This window comes from Ruditapes philippinarum, unplaced genomic scaffold, assembly GCF_026571515.1.
Source record: "Ruditapes philippinarum isolate M1 unplaced genomic scaffold, ASM2657151v2 ctg231_1_1_1_1, whole genome shotgun sequence".
In the NCBI taxonomy this organism is placed as follows: domain Eukaryota; kingdom Metazoa; phylum Mollusca; class Bivalvia; order Venerida; family Veneridae; genus Ruditapes; species Ruditapes philippinarum.
In genome coordinates this window covers 225211-239017 of record NW_026863152.1, presented here as the reverse complement: position 1 = coordinate 239017, position 13807 = coordinate 225211, and the positions used below count along the sequence as shown (strand labels likewise).

Here is a 13807-nt window from a genome sequence, read left to right as displayed (position 1 = left end):
GTGATTCGTCAAATCACATTTATTGTTACAAATTCAAGTATTTTAACCTGTATAACCTACTTGAACAGAAGAAATTAGCTTTGCCACAAGCTAGTGCACGTACAATGTATAGAGCCAGGCCAGCCTTTACTGTTGGAACCTCCAATTTTATGGGTTTTTTTATATTGAAAAACCCTTAGACTGCAGATGGACTGTTCCAATATTCAGAGCAGGGCAAATTCATTTTAGCAGGTTTAATTGAACAAAAGTAGTAACACGAGTTTCCTTTTGTCAAAAAATAAAAATGGAAAAAATAAAAACAAAGTTACTTTATATTTTTACTTATAATTAATAATAAGCATCAGGATCTTACATGTATAGGTACTGTTTTTCATTGAAATTTTCTAAATATTACATTTGAAACTTTTAGATTATATCCCTATGAAAACTAAGATAACATAGCAATATTGACTTCCAATTAAAAAAAGATGCCACCTATAAGGTGTTTTGTTTCAAATCTTCACTTATTTCTGGACTGGTTCCAAGTCTCAATGTGAAGCTTTACTGGTGGAGGAAGATCTCAGATCTCTGCTATGTGAATAATTTAAGGCACCAAACAGCACCTTAGTAGAGCCACCCATTTTCTGAAAGCTAGCTAGAGGGCGTCCTCACACGATAAAATTTAACATCTGTAACAAGTTTGGAACCAATAGGGGTAAAAGCAAAATTATTCAAAATTGGTCAACAGCTATAAAAGATCATCATTGTATTTCAATTGAAAACATAGTTAGCAAATTTTATAATAGAAACTAGTAGCATGGAAAAATAATTTATAGAGACATTTTTGTTTTTGTTTTGCATAACAGGACTTTTTCATTATCAATCTTTTTCTGTGTTGAGATTGCCTTGACTGTAACTTCTTTGGTCCTAATACAGATACATGTAGATGTATTCTTAACTATACAAAATTGTACATAGAAAGTTCTATTTTAAAAACGGACAATTAAAAATGAATGGACAAATATAAAACAAAAACCTTTTTCATTTTTAAGACAGTAATATCATATAAACACCAATTGCCATAACATACCTTAAACAAAATCATGATTAACTCACAAATTAATGACCAATTTTTAAATATGATGATCTAAAACAATGTGAAAATTGAACACTTTTGCATGAAATGGTTAAAAACTGAATATGTTCAAAACACAAATGATCACTTTTTTCCTTCCACCATTATTACATGATATCCAAATTTAGTTTTCACAGGAGGATCAGTGTATATGGGACTGTTAGTTGTGCTATTCTGTATGGCAAATGCTGCTTCTTGGAAAGGTCCAACCATACTTCCTCTGGTCATCCAGCCAAGGTCACCCTAAAAACAAAAATTACAAACACATTGAACAGAATATATATACATACAAGCAGATGCAATTAAGATTCTGCTTTCACCAGAGTTCTCTATATAGTCTATCAAGTTAAAGCCAGGCCTTAATGTCAATTTAGGTCTGTGATTTAAAGCAGCCAGTGAAAACTGACAATTTTATCTAGCAGTTAACCACTTCTTGGTAATTTTAAAATAATTTTGTTAACTTAAAACAAAAAAATGCTTACAAGCGATTGAATCAGTTCTTTAATTTACTAAAGCTTTCTTTTATTCAACATTGTCAATTATTGTAACATTTGATTGTTTACTATAGTACATGATCATTTATAACAGACATTTTTTTTTACAATACATAAATAAGCTGAGGGGCTGATGGTTATTTCAAAAATACTTTGACTTCCATATCAATAAGACTTCAATTTTAACTCAGTTTTTTATTTGTTTGGGTCGTCAGACCAAACAAATAATGGTAGCGAAATTTCAGAGTATAATGTTCTTAATTGCAAATGCCGAAAGTAGTCCACTTTTTTGAAGCGGTTACTTCCCTTTTGTATGTACACTAAAGCCGAAAAATTCAGGGGAGATCACTGCGTAAAGATGGTCAAAGACAGGCGCATCAATTTTCAAGCAAAGTAATTCCCGAATGGTCGAAGGTTTCTAATATTGTTTTATTGTATTTTCTGATCGAAAATAACTAAATACAAAGCGGACATTCAATCTCTGACACAGAAGTTTACAACAAACCTAACAACAAGTAGTTCTCAAAACAGCTTAAAACTAGCGATTTAAAAGAAAGAAATATTTTATTTTGTTACAAGTATCCAACAAATTACAACGCATGTAAAGTTAAACAATAGCGTTAGCTTATAGAATTGTCAATAAATGCACAATCACAAATTACGCGGATGAATATGATTTTATCAATGAAAATACTATTTATAACCGAATACTACACAAACCGAATAGTGGAATATATAGATTCTACATGTCGGACTGTTTGGGCGAGAGGATTTTCGCTAAAATATTTACTTCAATTTTAAACAACAGGTTTACCCTGAACAAAATACCTCGAAATTAATAAGGATTACAAACCCGAAATGCAATGGAAGTTCTCAATTTAGAATGACTTGATATTATTCAGACTTTCTGTGTATAACTTCTCCGTGGTACAGTGGTAACGCGCTCGCTTAGTGTGTGAGAGGTCTCGAGTTCGAATCCCAGTCGAGTAAAATTTTTTTTCTGATAAATTCTTTTTTAAGTGTTTTTGTTAAGGAAGTAGCCATGATATGCAAGGATAAAGTGTAACTGTCGTAAAAAATGAACATAAATGATTTTTTGATGCAACTCTAGTTATGCAGAATTCCGTATGTATCAAACTCTGGTGCCTTGCAAAATGAATTATAATACATAAAAATAAACCTATACAGGAAAATGCATACAGATATACAGTACGATTTAGATTGCAAAGATCAGAAAATACCACAGAACTTGCAGCACTTTGATTTTTTATAAATATAAATGCTTATAGTAAGCTCCAGGATTATTTACATCTGTGTTAAACAACAGTTAAAGTCCTTACAAGCCCTAATTTAGAATAATATGGTTTTCTTCAGCCCGTTCACAAATTAATTCACCGTGGCTGAAGGGTTTTCGGGCTCGCTTAGGAAGCGAGAGGTCTGGAGTTCAAATCCCAGTAAAGGTAACTCATTTTTTTTCAAATTGTTAAAGTCAAATAAACATTGGATTGAATATCAGTGTTGCAATTAGTCTTATAGCCAATTTACTACAATTAAAACGCTGGAAAGCATTGGTGGCACTATACATATAATCTCACAACCTGCACCTTTCTTACATTCTGAGACCCAAACAAATTCAGCACCTTCTGTGCTTTGATTTTTTGCTTTACCGGTACTTAATCTTTATGTAGATTGACAAAGTTCAACTTGCGCAATCAAAAACTCTCTGATTTTCCAAAACTTTTCTCTTGGGAAGATAATTTTTTTCAACATAGTTTCAACTAACCCCAGACCGAGCTTTGTCCTCACTGTATTGAGCAGCAACTTCATTAAATTTCATTCCACTTTTTAATTTTTCTATTGCCTCTAGTGCTTTGGATTGTTTCTCACATAAAATGTGACGAACCTGAAATTGAATATTTTATTATTTCTTGTGTAACGCAATTTTCAAGGATAAATATATCGAACAATATTTGTTTCTGAATTTATGATGCATCATTTATAAGTATTTGGCTTTCCCATTCAAGGTACAATTTTTGGTTAGTTCAACTAATTTAACTTGTCATAGAGATATCAGGCTATGTAAATTGTAATGTTTTGACAGAAGGAAAACAGTTTGACAGTAGGAAAAAAAATTATCTGTTAAATGCATCAAACCGAATTAGTTAGGCTACTTTTTGGTTTGCAATATTTTTTTTGGACCTATACTGCGGTATAATATTATGATTTTTTAAAAAATATTCTTCAATATTTTCATTTGAAATGTCCCATCTTTAGAGTATCACTAACAAAGTTTGCACTCTTACCCTATGCTACAACCGGATGTAAACAATACGTTCGCACAGGGCATGCGCGGTGGTTAAATCCCACCCATTTTATTCGATTTAAAGTTCTAGAACAACCACTACTTTCGGTTTCAATTTTGCTGACAAGGAACAGTTTGAGTCAACGTAAGTGTTAATTTTAATTGCAATGTCCAAATCTTTGCACTACACGGCGTAATTTTCATTACATAAAATCTTTGCACTACACGGCGTAATTTTCATTACATATCCAGCATTGTCACCGTCATGGTAGTTTTTATTCCAGCCGGTCAAATAACGGTGGCTCAACCTGGCTTATTTGCATAATTTATTCATAAACGCAGGAGCATAGAACTTTGTTAGTGAGTATATCTTTTCCATTATCAATGACCAATAACATTCAATAAGTGGGGCATATTCTGAGTAATATTTAACAGTTCAGTCTATCCAGTTTTATCCGAAAAATATATTATCCGAAATCTATGTCACTTACTTTAACTGCTGTTCCTCCTTTAGCTTGTTTCTGTTGAGAATCGCCACCACCCTCTGCCCCTTTACTTTTTGCACCTTTTCCACCACCACCACCGCCACCTTTGTTTTTCGGCATGTCGAAATGATAAATTAGAAGTTTTGAAAATTGCACAAGTTGTTTTTCTAATCTGTATCACTGGAAGCTTTTTTTAAGTTTTGAAAGCGTTTGTGTAATTGAGACTGATTTGAAACAAAATTAAAAACTATTTGCTATTTATGTGTGCTTTGTCAGGCCAAAATGTCAAGTACCGAAGATATTTATGGACCTTCTTTACCACCAGGTAAAAGATAAAAAAAAAACGAGCAAGAAGATAGTAAAAACTGTTTTTTGGGATCAGTCTTATTCGTCCTTTAATATGCTCGCATTTTAATTAATCCGTCCCTCTACAATTCGTACCATGTTGTATTTGCTTTGTCTAACCCCCAAATAAACCTTTTTATGTTAAATTTAATACTTAAATTTTTGAGGGTCTTTAAAGCTTTACGTGTATCTGTTGAAATTTTTTATAAAAGTTGAAAAACTGAAAAATTATGTTGTTTTCAAAAGCTTAAGATTTGTAACATAGAATGTCTTGGTAATATAACATACATGAATATTGCCATTAACAGAATGAAATATTCCGAACCAAAATATTCTGCTGCTATTATAATAGGTTTGGAGATGATTTCAACTAATGGACGCTACACTTGCTTTCAAGAGTGTTCAAAAAAAATACATGTGAACTGACAAATTTCTTTCACTCTAGGTATTCTGTAATCAATTAAATCAAAATATGTACAATAATTTCAAAATCAAGAAACAACAAATACAGTTTTATACAGTTTTATACTTAGGCACAAGTATCGGACCTGGGAGGAAAATATGACCCCATTGACAGGGCAGGCAAAATCTAAGTAAGTCAAAATCAGATTTTGCCAGCCCTTATTGATAAAAAACCTCTGTGTTCATCTTAAATGTGTCAAAAACCAAAAAAAAAAAAAAAAAAAAAAATTGAGCCCCGTTAAATATATACTTTAAACTTATAGTATATCTTTAATGGGGCTAAAATTTTTTTATTTTTTTTTTATTTTTGGTTTTTGACACATTTAAGATGAACACAGAGGGTTTTTTTTCAATGTGGTCATATTTTCTTCCCAGGTCCGATACTCGTGCGGGTTTTATACAACTTAAAACTAATTAATGTTTGTTTGTTTTCATCTTTTATAAGGGGCAATACACCCATTTATAAATACTTTCGATATGAAGTATGTACATGTTAATAACCAAGTGAAAAATACTAATAACTGTTGTTTCCCTTATCTTTGAGTAAAATCAATATCTCTTATAAATGCTAAAACAATAAAAGTTAAATAGTTTTTAAACAGTTACCATTAATTTGTTGTGATTAATTGTCTGATTATAAAATTTATTACATCCATAGAAAGCTTTGGATCTTAGCTTCGTCACAGTATTACTTCAACACACCTTTTAACACCAAAGTATTTAAAGTAACTGTTAAACCTACCATATGTCAGACCATTTTACATACATTTTATAAAGTGAGATAGGCTACCAGTTTTCTTTACTTGAAAAACTACTGATACTAAGGAATAGCCTGTTGTCTGCTAGTTCGGAAACTATTAATCGGTGTATTCTCAGTTTTTAGCTTCAGTGAGTATTGACACTGGGGATGTCATCCCAAAGTGTAAATGTAAAAATGTAATCCCAATCACTCACAAAGCTTGTGTCTAAGGATAAGATAATGCAGTGCCAATCTCAAATTGCTTGTCCAGTTAACTATGTCCCTTGAAATATTGTTAGTATCTTTGACAGAAGTTGGTAGGCTTATAGTACAGAGAATAAGGAATATGCAAAATCCTTGGAGGATTGAGGAATCCACTTAAAACACTGAAAAAGCATTTTTGCATAAAATAGAGAGTGACTGTGTGAGAAATGTGTACCAAGAGTGACTCAGAGGATTGAGTATAACTTGCACATCTGACACTGTGAAAGAGAATGAAATATTACTTGAATATAAGATATAGAATCTTGAAAATTATTGTACTTCTCTAGTGAATTTTTCTCAAGTTTGATTTTCTTGAAATATGTTGGCTCATCCAGAGCCATGCAGCTTTAAGGTTTCTGTATAATTCTAGTATTAAAATTTTATTGATTTATATTTATGAAGGTATGCAGCAAGCTTCCAATGACAGTGATGATGATGACGACCAATATGGACCGAGTTTACCTCCTGCCAGCACCAAACCTACCTCTAACAGCCCACATTCAACTGCACCATCCACCTGTAAACAACAAAAAAGTGCTAAAGTTATAGGCCCTGTTTTGCCATCAAATTTTCCTCATTCATCCAAGTATAGTTCAGACTCAGATTCAGACTCAAAATCATCATCATCATCATCTTCAGACAGTGATTCAAATTGTAGGCATAGAAAGAAAATAAAGCGATCACATGTATCCGAAAGGGCAAAAGACATTTCATCATCACAGACTGTACCACTGGATAAAAACACTAGAGAACTAGGTGCTTCGCTACCTCAAAGTGATAGCAATATGCAGAAAGATAGTGAAGGAAGTGATGATGATGAAGTAATAGGACCAAGTTTAGGTCTGCAGGCTTCACAAGATGACCTTTCTGCAGTGAATGAGTTTGAAGCTAGAGCTATGAAAATGAAACAGAAATTAACAGCAACCACAACAGTAATTTTGCTTAATGTTTCGCTTTTGTTGTTGTTTTTTTAAGGCGTTAATAGCATGTGAAACTTAATTTATGATTTTATTTTATAAACATGAAAATTTAATGATGTTGCACTGTGTTCATAATACTAAAAATCTTAGGTTTTCAATTTTTTTTAGGCCAAGAAATAGAAAGGATTCCTCATTTCCCTCATGAAATTTGATATTCAGTTCCGAATTGCACTTACAATTGGGTTATAAGTAACAGTTACGGCTGATGAGGTTATGTGGAAAGTTCGTAGCCTTGTTGGAAGACCTGAAGTAACCCTCAATGCATTAAATGATTTGAAACATAAAAGGGTACCTGAGTAGAGCAACAGTTATATCAATAACATCGAATAGGCATAGTACTTTCTGACATGATCTGAAAATGAAATTAGTGTATAATATAAAGTAACAAATACAGATTGGTTATCAATGTACAATTCTTCGAGAGTGTTTCAATAAGCTTATAGCTTCCAACACAATCAAACTAAAATAAATTTGTATAAACTAATGTACAATTAGAGTGACTGATATCTTTTATGCAAGTTTACATTTTACTTTTCCTTTCTTCTTAACTACACATGTAGTTAAAGACATTAATTTAAATGACTAATTTGTAATTTTCTGTTATAGACAGATGAGGCTGAAGTACCGAAACAGAGAGAAAGTTGGATGACAGAATTACCAGAGCAGATGGGTGCTAGTTTTGGTTTGAGCAACAGACAGTTTAGAGCGAGAGATGCCCCCGAACAAGATTCGAGCTGGACAGAGGCACCACATGAGAAGGGCAAGAAAAATAAGGTAATGAACAAGATATTGAATCATAAGTTGTAAAATATTGGTCAGTATAATTATGCATACGGTAATTGTGTAGACTTAATGTTCACAGATTTGAAAATGTTCACATAGTTTAAGTCAGTGGGCTGAGCTTCAGTCTTTGTGCTTAGGGAAATTTCACTCAGCACAATATTTGTGGAAAATGTTTACCATGCTGAAGGGCTTATTGACATATCTGTGTATTAAAATGCATGAAAAATGTTTGAAGTACGTCCCAATAAAATTTGATATATTTTAAATTGCACAATATTTTAATAATTGGGGCATCCATTGTCGATTGGTTAAGCCTTAAGGTTGTTGACTTCAAACCACTTGCCCCTCACTGCTGTGGGTTTGAATTTCAATAGGGACTTTAAATTTTTGATTTGAAGAACCTATCCAGCTAGCTTAGGGAACGATGGTGGTTCTACTCTGGTGCCATTTGTACCTGAAATAATACACAGAGGAGCACTTGAGTTCTTCCTCTTCCAGTATAGATAGAAAGTTGCCATATAATCTATACTGTGTGGTGCAAAAAAAAAAACAATCCAAAAATAATTTTTCAAAAAATGAAAATTAAATGCTTTTATCATGCCTGTATTTTATAGGATGACAAGAACAAGAAGAAGGACAGGAATCATCATTTCAAGAGTGACAAAGACAAACAAGCAACAAAAGAAATTGAAGCATATAATGTAAGAAAAAAAATCTGCTTCTTCTGTATGAAATTAATGGAATAATTTAGGGAGATTTTTGTGTCTTCATGATGTCATTTACTTCTGTGGCCTGTCATACACCTTCTTGAACAGCTACTGTTCAGTTAGTTCATCTTCTTTGAAACTTTGTACTCAATGTATGCCTTTATTTCTTGTTGCGTCCAAATCTCAAAAGGAAATAATAGATTAACACACTGATTAAAAAAATAGGACAGTGCAATTAAGCATTTGTGCTAGATATGTTTTAAGTAGAATAAAAGTCAAGTAGAAAATATGACTCACCCCCATGTCTAGGTTTAGAATAGTTGTCAGCATTCCCATCATAGTCTGATGTTAAATTTCATAGATTGTTTATGATGACACTTGTAAGTATTGCCATCAAGGGGCACATCCTATTGCGTTTGATGTATGGATAGTAAGAGATGATGTCTTATTTTGTTTTGACAGAAAAAACATCGCCCAGAGTCTCTGCTGGACATGCACAAGAAGGAATTGAAGAAGAAAAAGGTATACACTTACATAATACAATGTATATATACAATAATCTTTCTTCATGTTTTGAAGATAGTGATGTGAATAGAATTTCTCTTACCACTGAAGTAATACGGTAGATATCATTCTTTATGTAAATAAAAAAAAATACTCCATGTGTGCAAATCCAGAGGGGTGTAAGAGAATCATGACCCCTCTAGGATTTCACTTTTCTGTTTTTCAAAATATGCATCAAATATAATATTAACGTAAAGGTTTGGATATTTACTTATATGTTCTTTTAGTGAAAATCATACATAAATTTGATTATAATATGATCTAAATATAGCTGCAATCTCATTGGTCCAAACAGTAGTCAACAGAACTTTTTATAGAATCATATTCACTGGGTTTAGTATCATATTTACTGGCTGAATTGGATTTTCTAAGTCTAAAAATAGATTGAGTCTCATATTCAATGACCATATATCTTAGACTGTAAATAACGCGTGCTTATTAAAATATAATTGTTGCGTTTTGTTCTTTATGGTATATTTCTCAATTAAAATATTGTTACTTTACAATTATAGTTAAAAGTTACGCCTTGGTCAATATGTCATCTGCCGGTGAATATCACATCATATTCAATGGCACACTAGTCATTAATTGTATTATAATGACCCTCTGTCGGAAACTTATAAAAATGCCAAACCCACTCCAGAATATGAATTACCCCCTTGTCTGCAAAAGAAGTATAAATGAATTTTGTTGGTAAGTGTTGCATACATGATGTGATATGACATATAAATATATAGCAGATGAAAAGTGTTCTAGAACAAAATATTAGTATTCATCAGATATATGATCATACTAAATCAATTAAGAACTCTTATCAACATCCTGTTACAACAATATCCAAATGTTATATAATATATTTTTATTGTTTTTATCAATATCTGACATACTTATGAAAAAAATATGCTCATTGTAGACCAATTGAATCCACTTTAAAACAAATATTGAGATGATTATTAGAGATAATATTCATTTGACAAAACTATTTCTTCCTGAGTATTTGTAAACTTCTTGATAAAAACATTAAATTAGAAATAATTTCCCTTACATTAATGCAGTTCATTACACCAAAAGGACATAAAATATTGATAATTGGTATACAGTGAAACCCTTGAAGAGTGGTTCTTTAAAGTGTAATAACCTCTTTAAAGAAAATGGAGTATTGTTTGTTTCTGAAGTAACAATTAACAATAAATTAAACTTTGTATAACAACTAAAGGCAACTAATTATTTTATCTACCAATGAAGCTTAAAACAGCATGCCTCCAGATTCATTCTAATTTTCATGAAAATTTTGAAAATATGTTTAAACGTATTATTTATTGAAATAACCTTACACTTTATCAATGGCACTTACAACCCACGTTAATGACTAAAAAGAGGACAAAATATGACAAAATAGCCTTTACTGCATTAGTAACGTATTAGAAATATAGTTATACATGTAAATACCTAATAATCAGTCATTAATCATAACATGTAAATTATTACTTGAATCTTGAATATTTTTACTTTCCCTAAAATCTTAGTACGTTTTTCTTTTATTGAAATAATTTTCGCTCATCTGGAGGCATGCAGCTTTGATAAAGTGAAACATGTTTTGATAAACTGTGTTGGTTTGTGATCTTGTTATCATAACACCTGTCATCAACAGTCGAAACCGTTGTCTCCCAAAGGGTGTTACTTTGTAGAAGTTTTACTGTACTCTGAATGACAATTTTATAACATTGCTAAATGTATTTTTTTTTCTTTTCAGAAAAAGGAAGAGAAAAAGAAAAAGAAGAAGAAAGATAAAGGTGAGGAGAGGCGACCTTTTGACCGTGACCTTGATCTCAAAGTGAACAGATTTGACAATGCTCAGAAACAAGCTTACATTAAACGATCTCGAGAGTTGGGTTCGCGGTTTCAGTCCGGTGGCACCGGAACTTCATTTTTATGAATGGTCTCATTTTGGTGGTTAATACAGCATTATGAAAAAGATGAGCTCACCAGGAAAGTATTGTGTTTTTCCTGAAACTTGAAGTAGACTTGAGAGTGCTTGAAATAATTTTCCAGTTGTTTTTTGGTTTATAAATTTGAAGTAAATGTGTTCAAGTTTAGTAACAAAAACAATAGATAATCATTGGGTGTATTTCAAACAAATATCAAGTTGGATTTTTTTAAAGGTACTTTGTTAGAAGATGATTTTTTGTAGAATGCAATTACATTAAAATTATAAAGGAACATAATCTGTTACTGTTTGTTTATATGATATATAATTTTAAGATCTGTTATTTCATCTGGTATTTCATCACTGCAAATGCATGATTTGTTAAAATTTCAAGCTTAGTTTGTCACAATATTTAAAAGTTTGATAATATTATTAATGTCTTCATCATGTTTGAAAGTTTCCCCATGACTTCATATGATATACATGTAACAAGAAATATTTTTACTATTTATGATATGAAATAAATGTATTTGTAAAAATAATGATTTTGTTAACGGTAATTAAGTGAACGCATTGGTGATTGACTATAAATTTTTGTATCTCAGAGTTCAACTTATTTACATGTATTTATTTTACTTTCCTTGGATTTTATGCCACACCAGGCTTTATATTAAAAAAATCAGAGCTATGCAAATCAACTTCTCAAAAGTCAGCAAGTAAGGAGTTTAAAAACACAAGACCATCTGCACTCGTTCCCAGTTACCATTTACAATGTATAAAGAAAGGAAGCAATCTTTAATAAACTGGGACTTTTATGTTCATGTATAAATGATGCCTTAGTTAGCTGTTCTATTCAACAAGTCCACCTCGACTGTTCATGTATAAATGATGCCTTAGTTAGCTGTTCTATTCAACAAGTCCACCTCGACCCCTAGCCCCCTTTACCATAGCATGTGATTGCGGGGAAAATAATCTTTTTTTATCTGCACTGCCAGGTCAACGTGCGGTTGTGGTTTAATTTTGGCGCCAAAATACAACATGTATTAGGAAATTTCTATAAGTGGAAGTGTTGGCATTATGCTGGGATTGTACCTATTCCATGTATTAAGTATTTAAAGGCACACGTTCCTTCAGAAATCCATATTTAAAAAATTCTTTAGAAATGTCAGTCATATGTTAAATAATGTTTTAATAAAGGATTTAGGGTAATTTTGATGTTAACAACTGAGGAAAGTAGCGCTTAATGTGCAGTAATGTGTTGTAAAGGAAGCAAAATGTAAACAAAATTGTATTTTGACTTCTGTATAAAATAGTAATTCGCTAGAATTATACCAATTGACAACAAAGCAAAAAGACCAATATAGAATCTAGTAAGATAGTTCATCTACATATATGGCAAATGAGTTTTTTTAAACGTAATAAGATACCAAAAAAAATTAAAATGTTTTTGAGAAAAAGAAATGGCAGCATTTCTGAGGCTTAATATGAGTAATATTACTAATTACATATACAGTATAGAATTTTACTCTAATCGTCATTTTAGAAAGACCTCTATAAAACAATAAGCCCGAATAAATAGAAAGCGGGAAGAAGCGGTCGCGTGACAAGCCTTGAACGCTGACCACGCTTTATAATTATTTTAAATAAACTTATCCGCCTTTCAATCTGAACGAAGCCATTCATCGTGTAATCAGGGAAAGTTTTAAAGTCAAAGCAAGTCGAATATTTTATTGGCAAAGACAAGTACATGTTCATCGCAAGTTACCGTGGCGGTTATAACATATTTACATTATTTAAGAAATTAAGTATGGTAATTTAAACAATTAACAAAACTACTCCAAAATTTCAGAATGTCAATATGAGTCACAGAATATTAATATAGCAACAAATACCTACATATATAAAATCAATTGTTTAAAATATGTACTGATTGAAATACCAACAGTGCCGACCATGATCAGGCGGCATGGACGTGACGGTAACCATGGTCAGCACCTGGTCGTATGTCGTAGCAGACCAAGAATGATTTTAATCTTCGTCTGTATGAAATAACGTCTCTGTAGATTCTTTGTATCACGTGATATAATTAAGCCAGAAAAATGCCAAAAATCGACGACAAAATCACCTCTTAACGGGCAATATCGCTGATTTCTTTTTGGCATACGAATTGCAGCCACCTTTTTCCCTCGTGTGATCTAGAGGCAACTAAATGGGTTCGAACTATTAAAGTCTTAGCATCTCTTTCCTCCAGCAGGTCCGATGGTTTCGACTCCTGGTGTTGCTCTCGAGGGTAGCCGAAATCATCTTTCCTGTTTCGGCGCTATATGACCTAAATTTTGTCCGTGCGCCGTAAAACCAAATCAACAAAAAACTGGATTGTACAATTCATCTTTAAAGAAAAACCCATTTGTTACATTAGATTAAATTAAAACAAGCGACGTCATGTGAAAATGAATTTTTAGATGAAATTTTGCCGTAGACAAGCCTTTTTAGACTTAATTATAGTCAATGAGTAACCATTTGGAAACTTAACGTTTACATAGAGATCAATCTTATATTAGATAAATTTATTTATTATATACTTGTAAATGAAATATTGATGAAATAAAATGCTTATTTTCATTTTCCGTATTTTTACTGT

The 13807-nt window shown here is 31.9% G+C and overlaps 2 protein-coding genes across 2 annotated transcripts; one reads left to right on the top strand and one right to left on the bottom strand.

Moving 5' to 3' along the window:
- Window positions 1–308: 308 nt before the first annotated feature.
- On the bottom strand, window positions 309–4603 carry LOC132721287 (peptidyl-prolyl cis-trans isomerase NIMA-interacting 4-like). Its single transcript, XM_060705566.1, has 3 exons — window positions 4402–4603; window positions 3392–3511; window positions 309–1357 (listed from the first exon to the last, which is right to left on the bottom strand). The coding sequence occupies exons 1-3, from the start codon at window positions 4513–4515 to the stop codon at window positions 1199–1201; spliced, it is 393 nt and encodes a 130-aa protein (XP_060561549.1). The 5' UTR covers window positions 4516–4603; the 3' UTR covers window positions 309–1198.
- LOC132721286 (GPALPP motifs-containing protein 1-like) lies at window positions 4582–12007 on the top strand. The gene is made up of 6 exons (XM_060705565.1): window positions 4582–4720; window positions 6608–7137; window positions 7792–7959; window positions 8583–8669; window positions 9138–9197; window positions 10993–12007. The coding sequence occupies exons 1-6, from the start codon at window positions 4678–4680 to the stop codon at window positions 11173–11175; spliced, it is 1071 nt and encodes a 356-aa protein (XP_060561548.1). The 5' UTR covers window positions 4582–4677; the 3' UTR covers window positions 11176–12007.
- Window positions 12008–13807: the final 1800 nt, after the last annotated feature.

Coding starts and splice junctions, on each gene's coding strand:
- LOC132721287 (XM_060705566.1), bottom strand. CDS start 4,515: ATGCCGAAAAACAAAGGTGGCGGTGGTGGTGGTGGAAAAGGTGCAAAA. Junction 3,512..4,401: donor AAGGAGGAACAGCAGTTAAA/GTAAGTGACATA, acceptor ATTCAATTTCAG/GTTCGTCACATTTTATGTGA. Junction 1,358..3,391: donor AGGACAAAGCTCGGTCTGGG/GTTAGTTGAAAC, acceptor TTTTGTTTTTAG/GGTGACCTTGGCTGGATGAC.
- LOC132721286 (XM_060705565.1), top strand. CDS start 4,678: ATGTCAAGTACCGAAGATATTTATGGACCTTCTTTACCACCAG. Junction 8,670..9,137: donor AAGAAATTGAAGCATATAAT/GTAAGAAAAAAA, acceptor TTGTTTTGACAG/AAAAAACATCGCCCAGAGTC. Junction 9,198..10,992: donor AGGAATTGAAGAAGAAAAAG/GTATACACTTAC, acceptor TTTTCTTTTCAG/AAAAAGGAAGAGAAAAAGAA.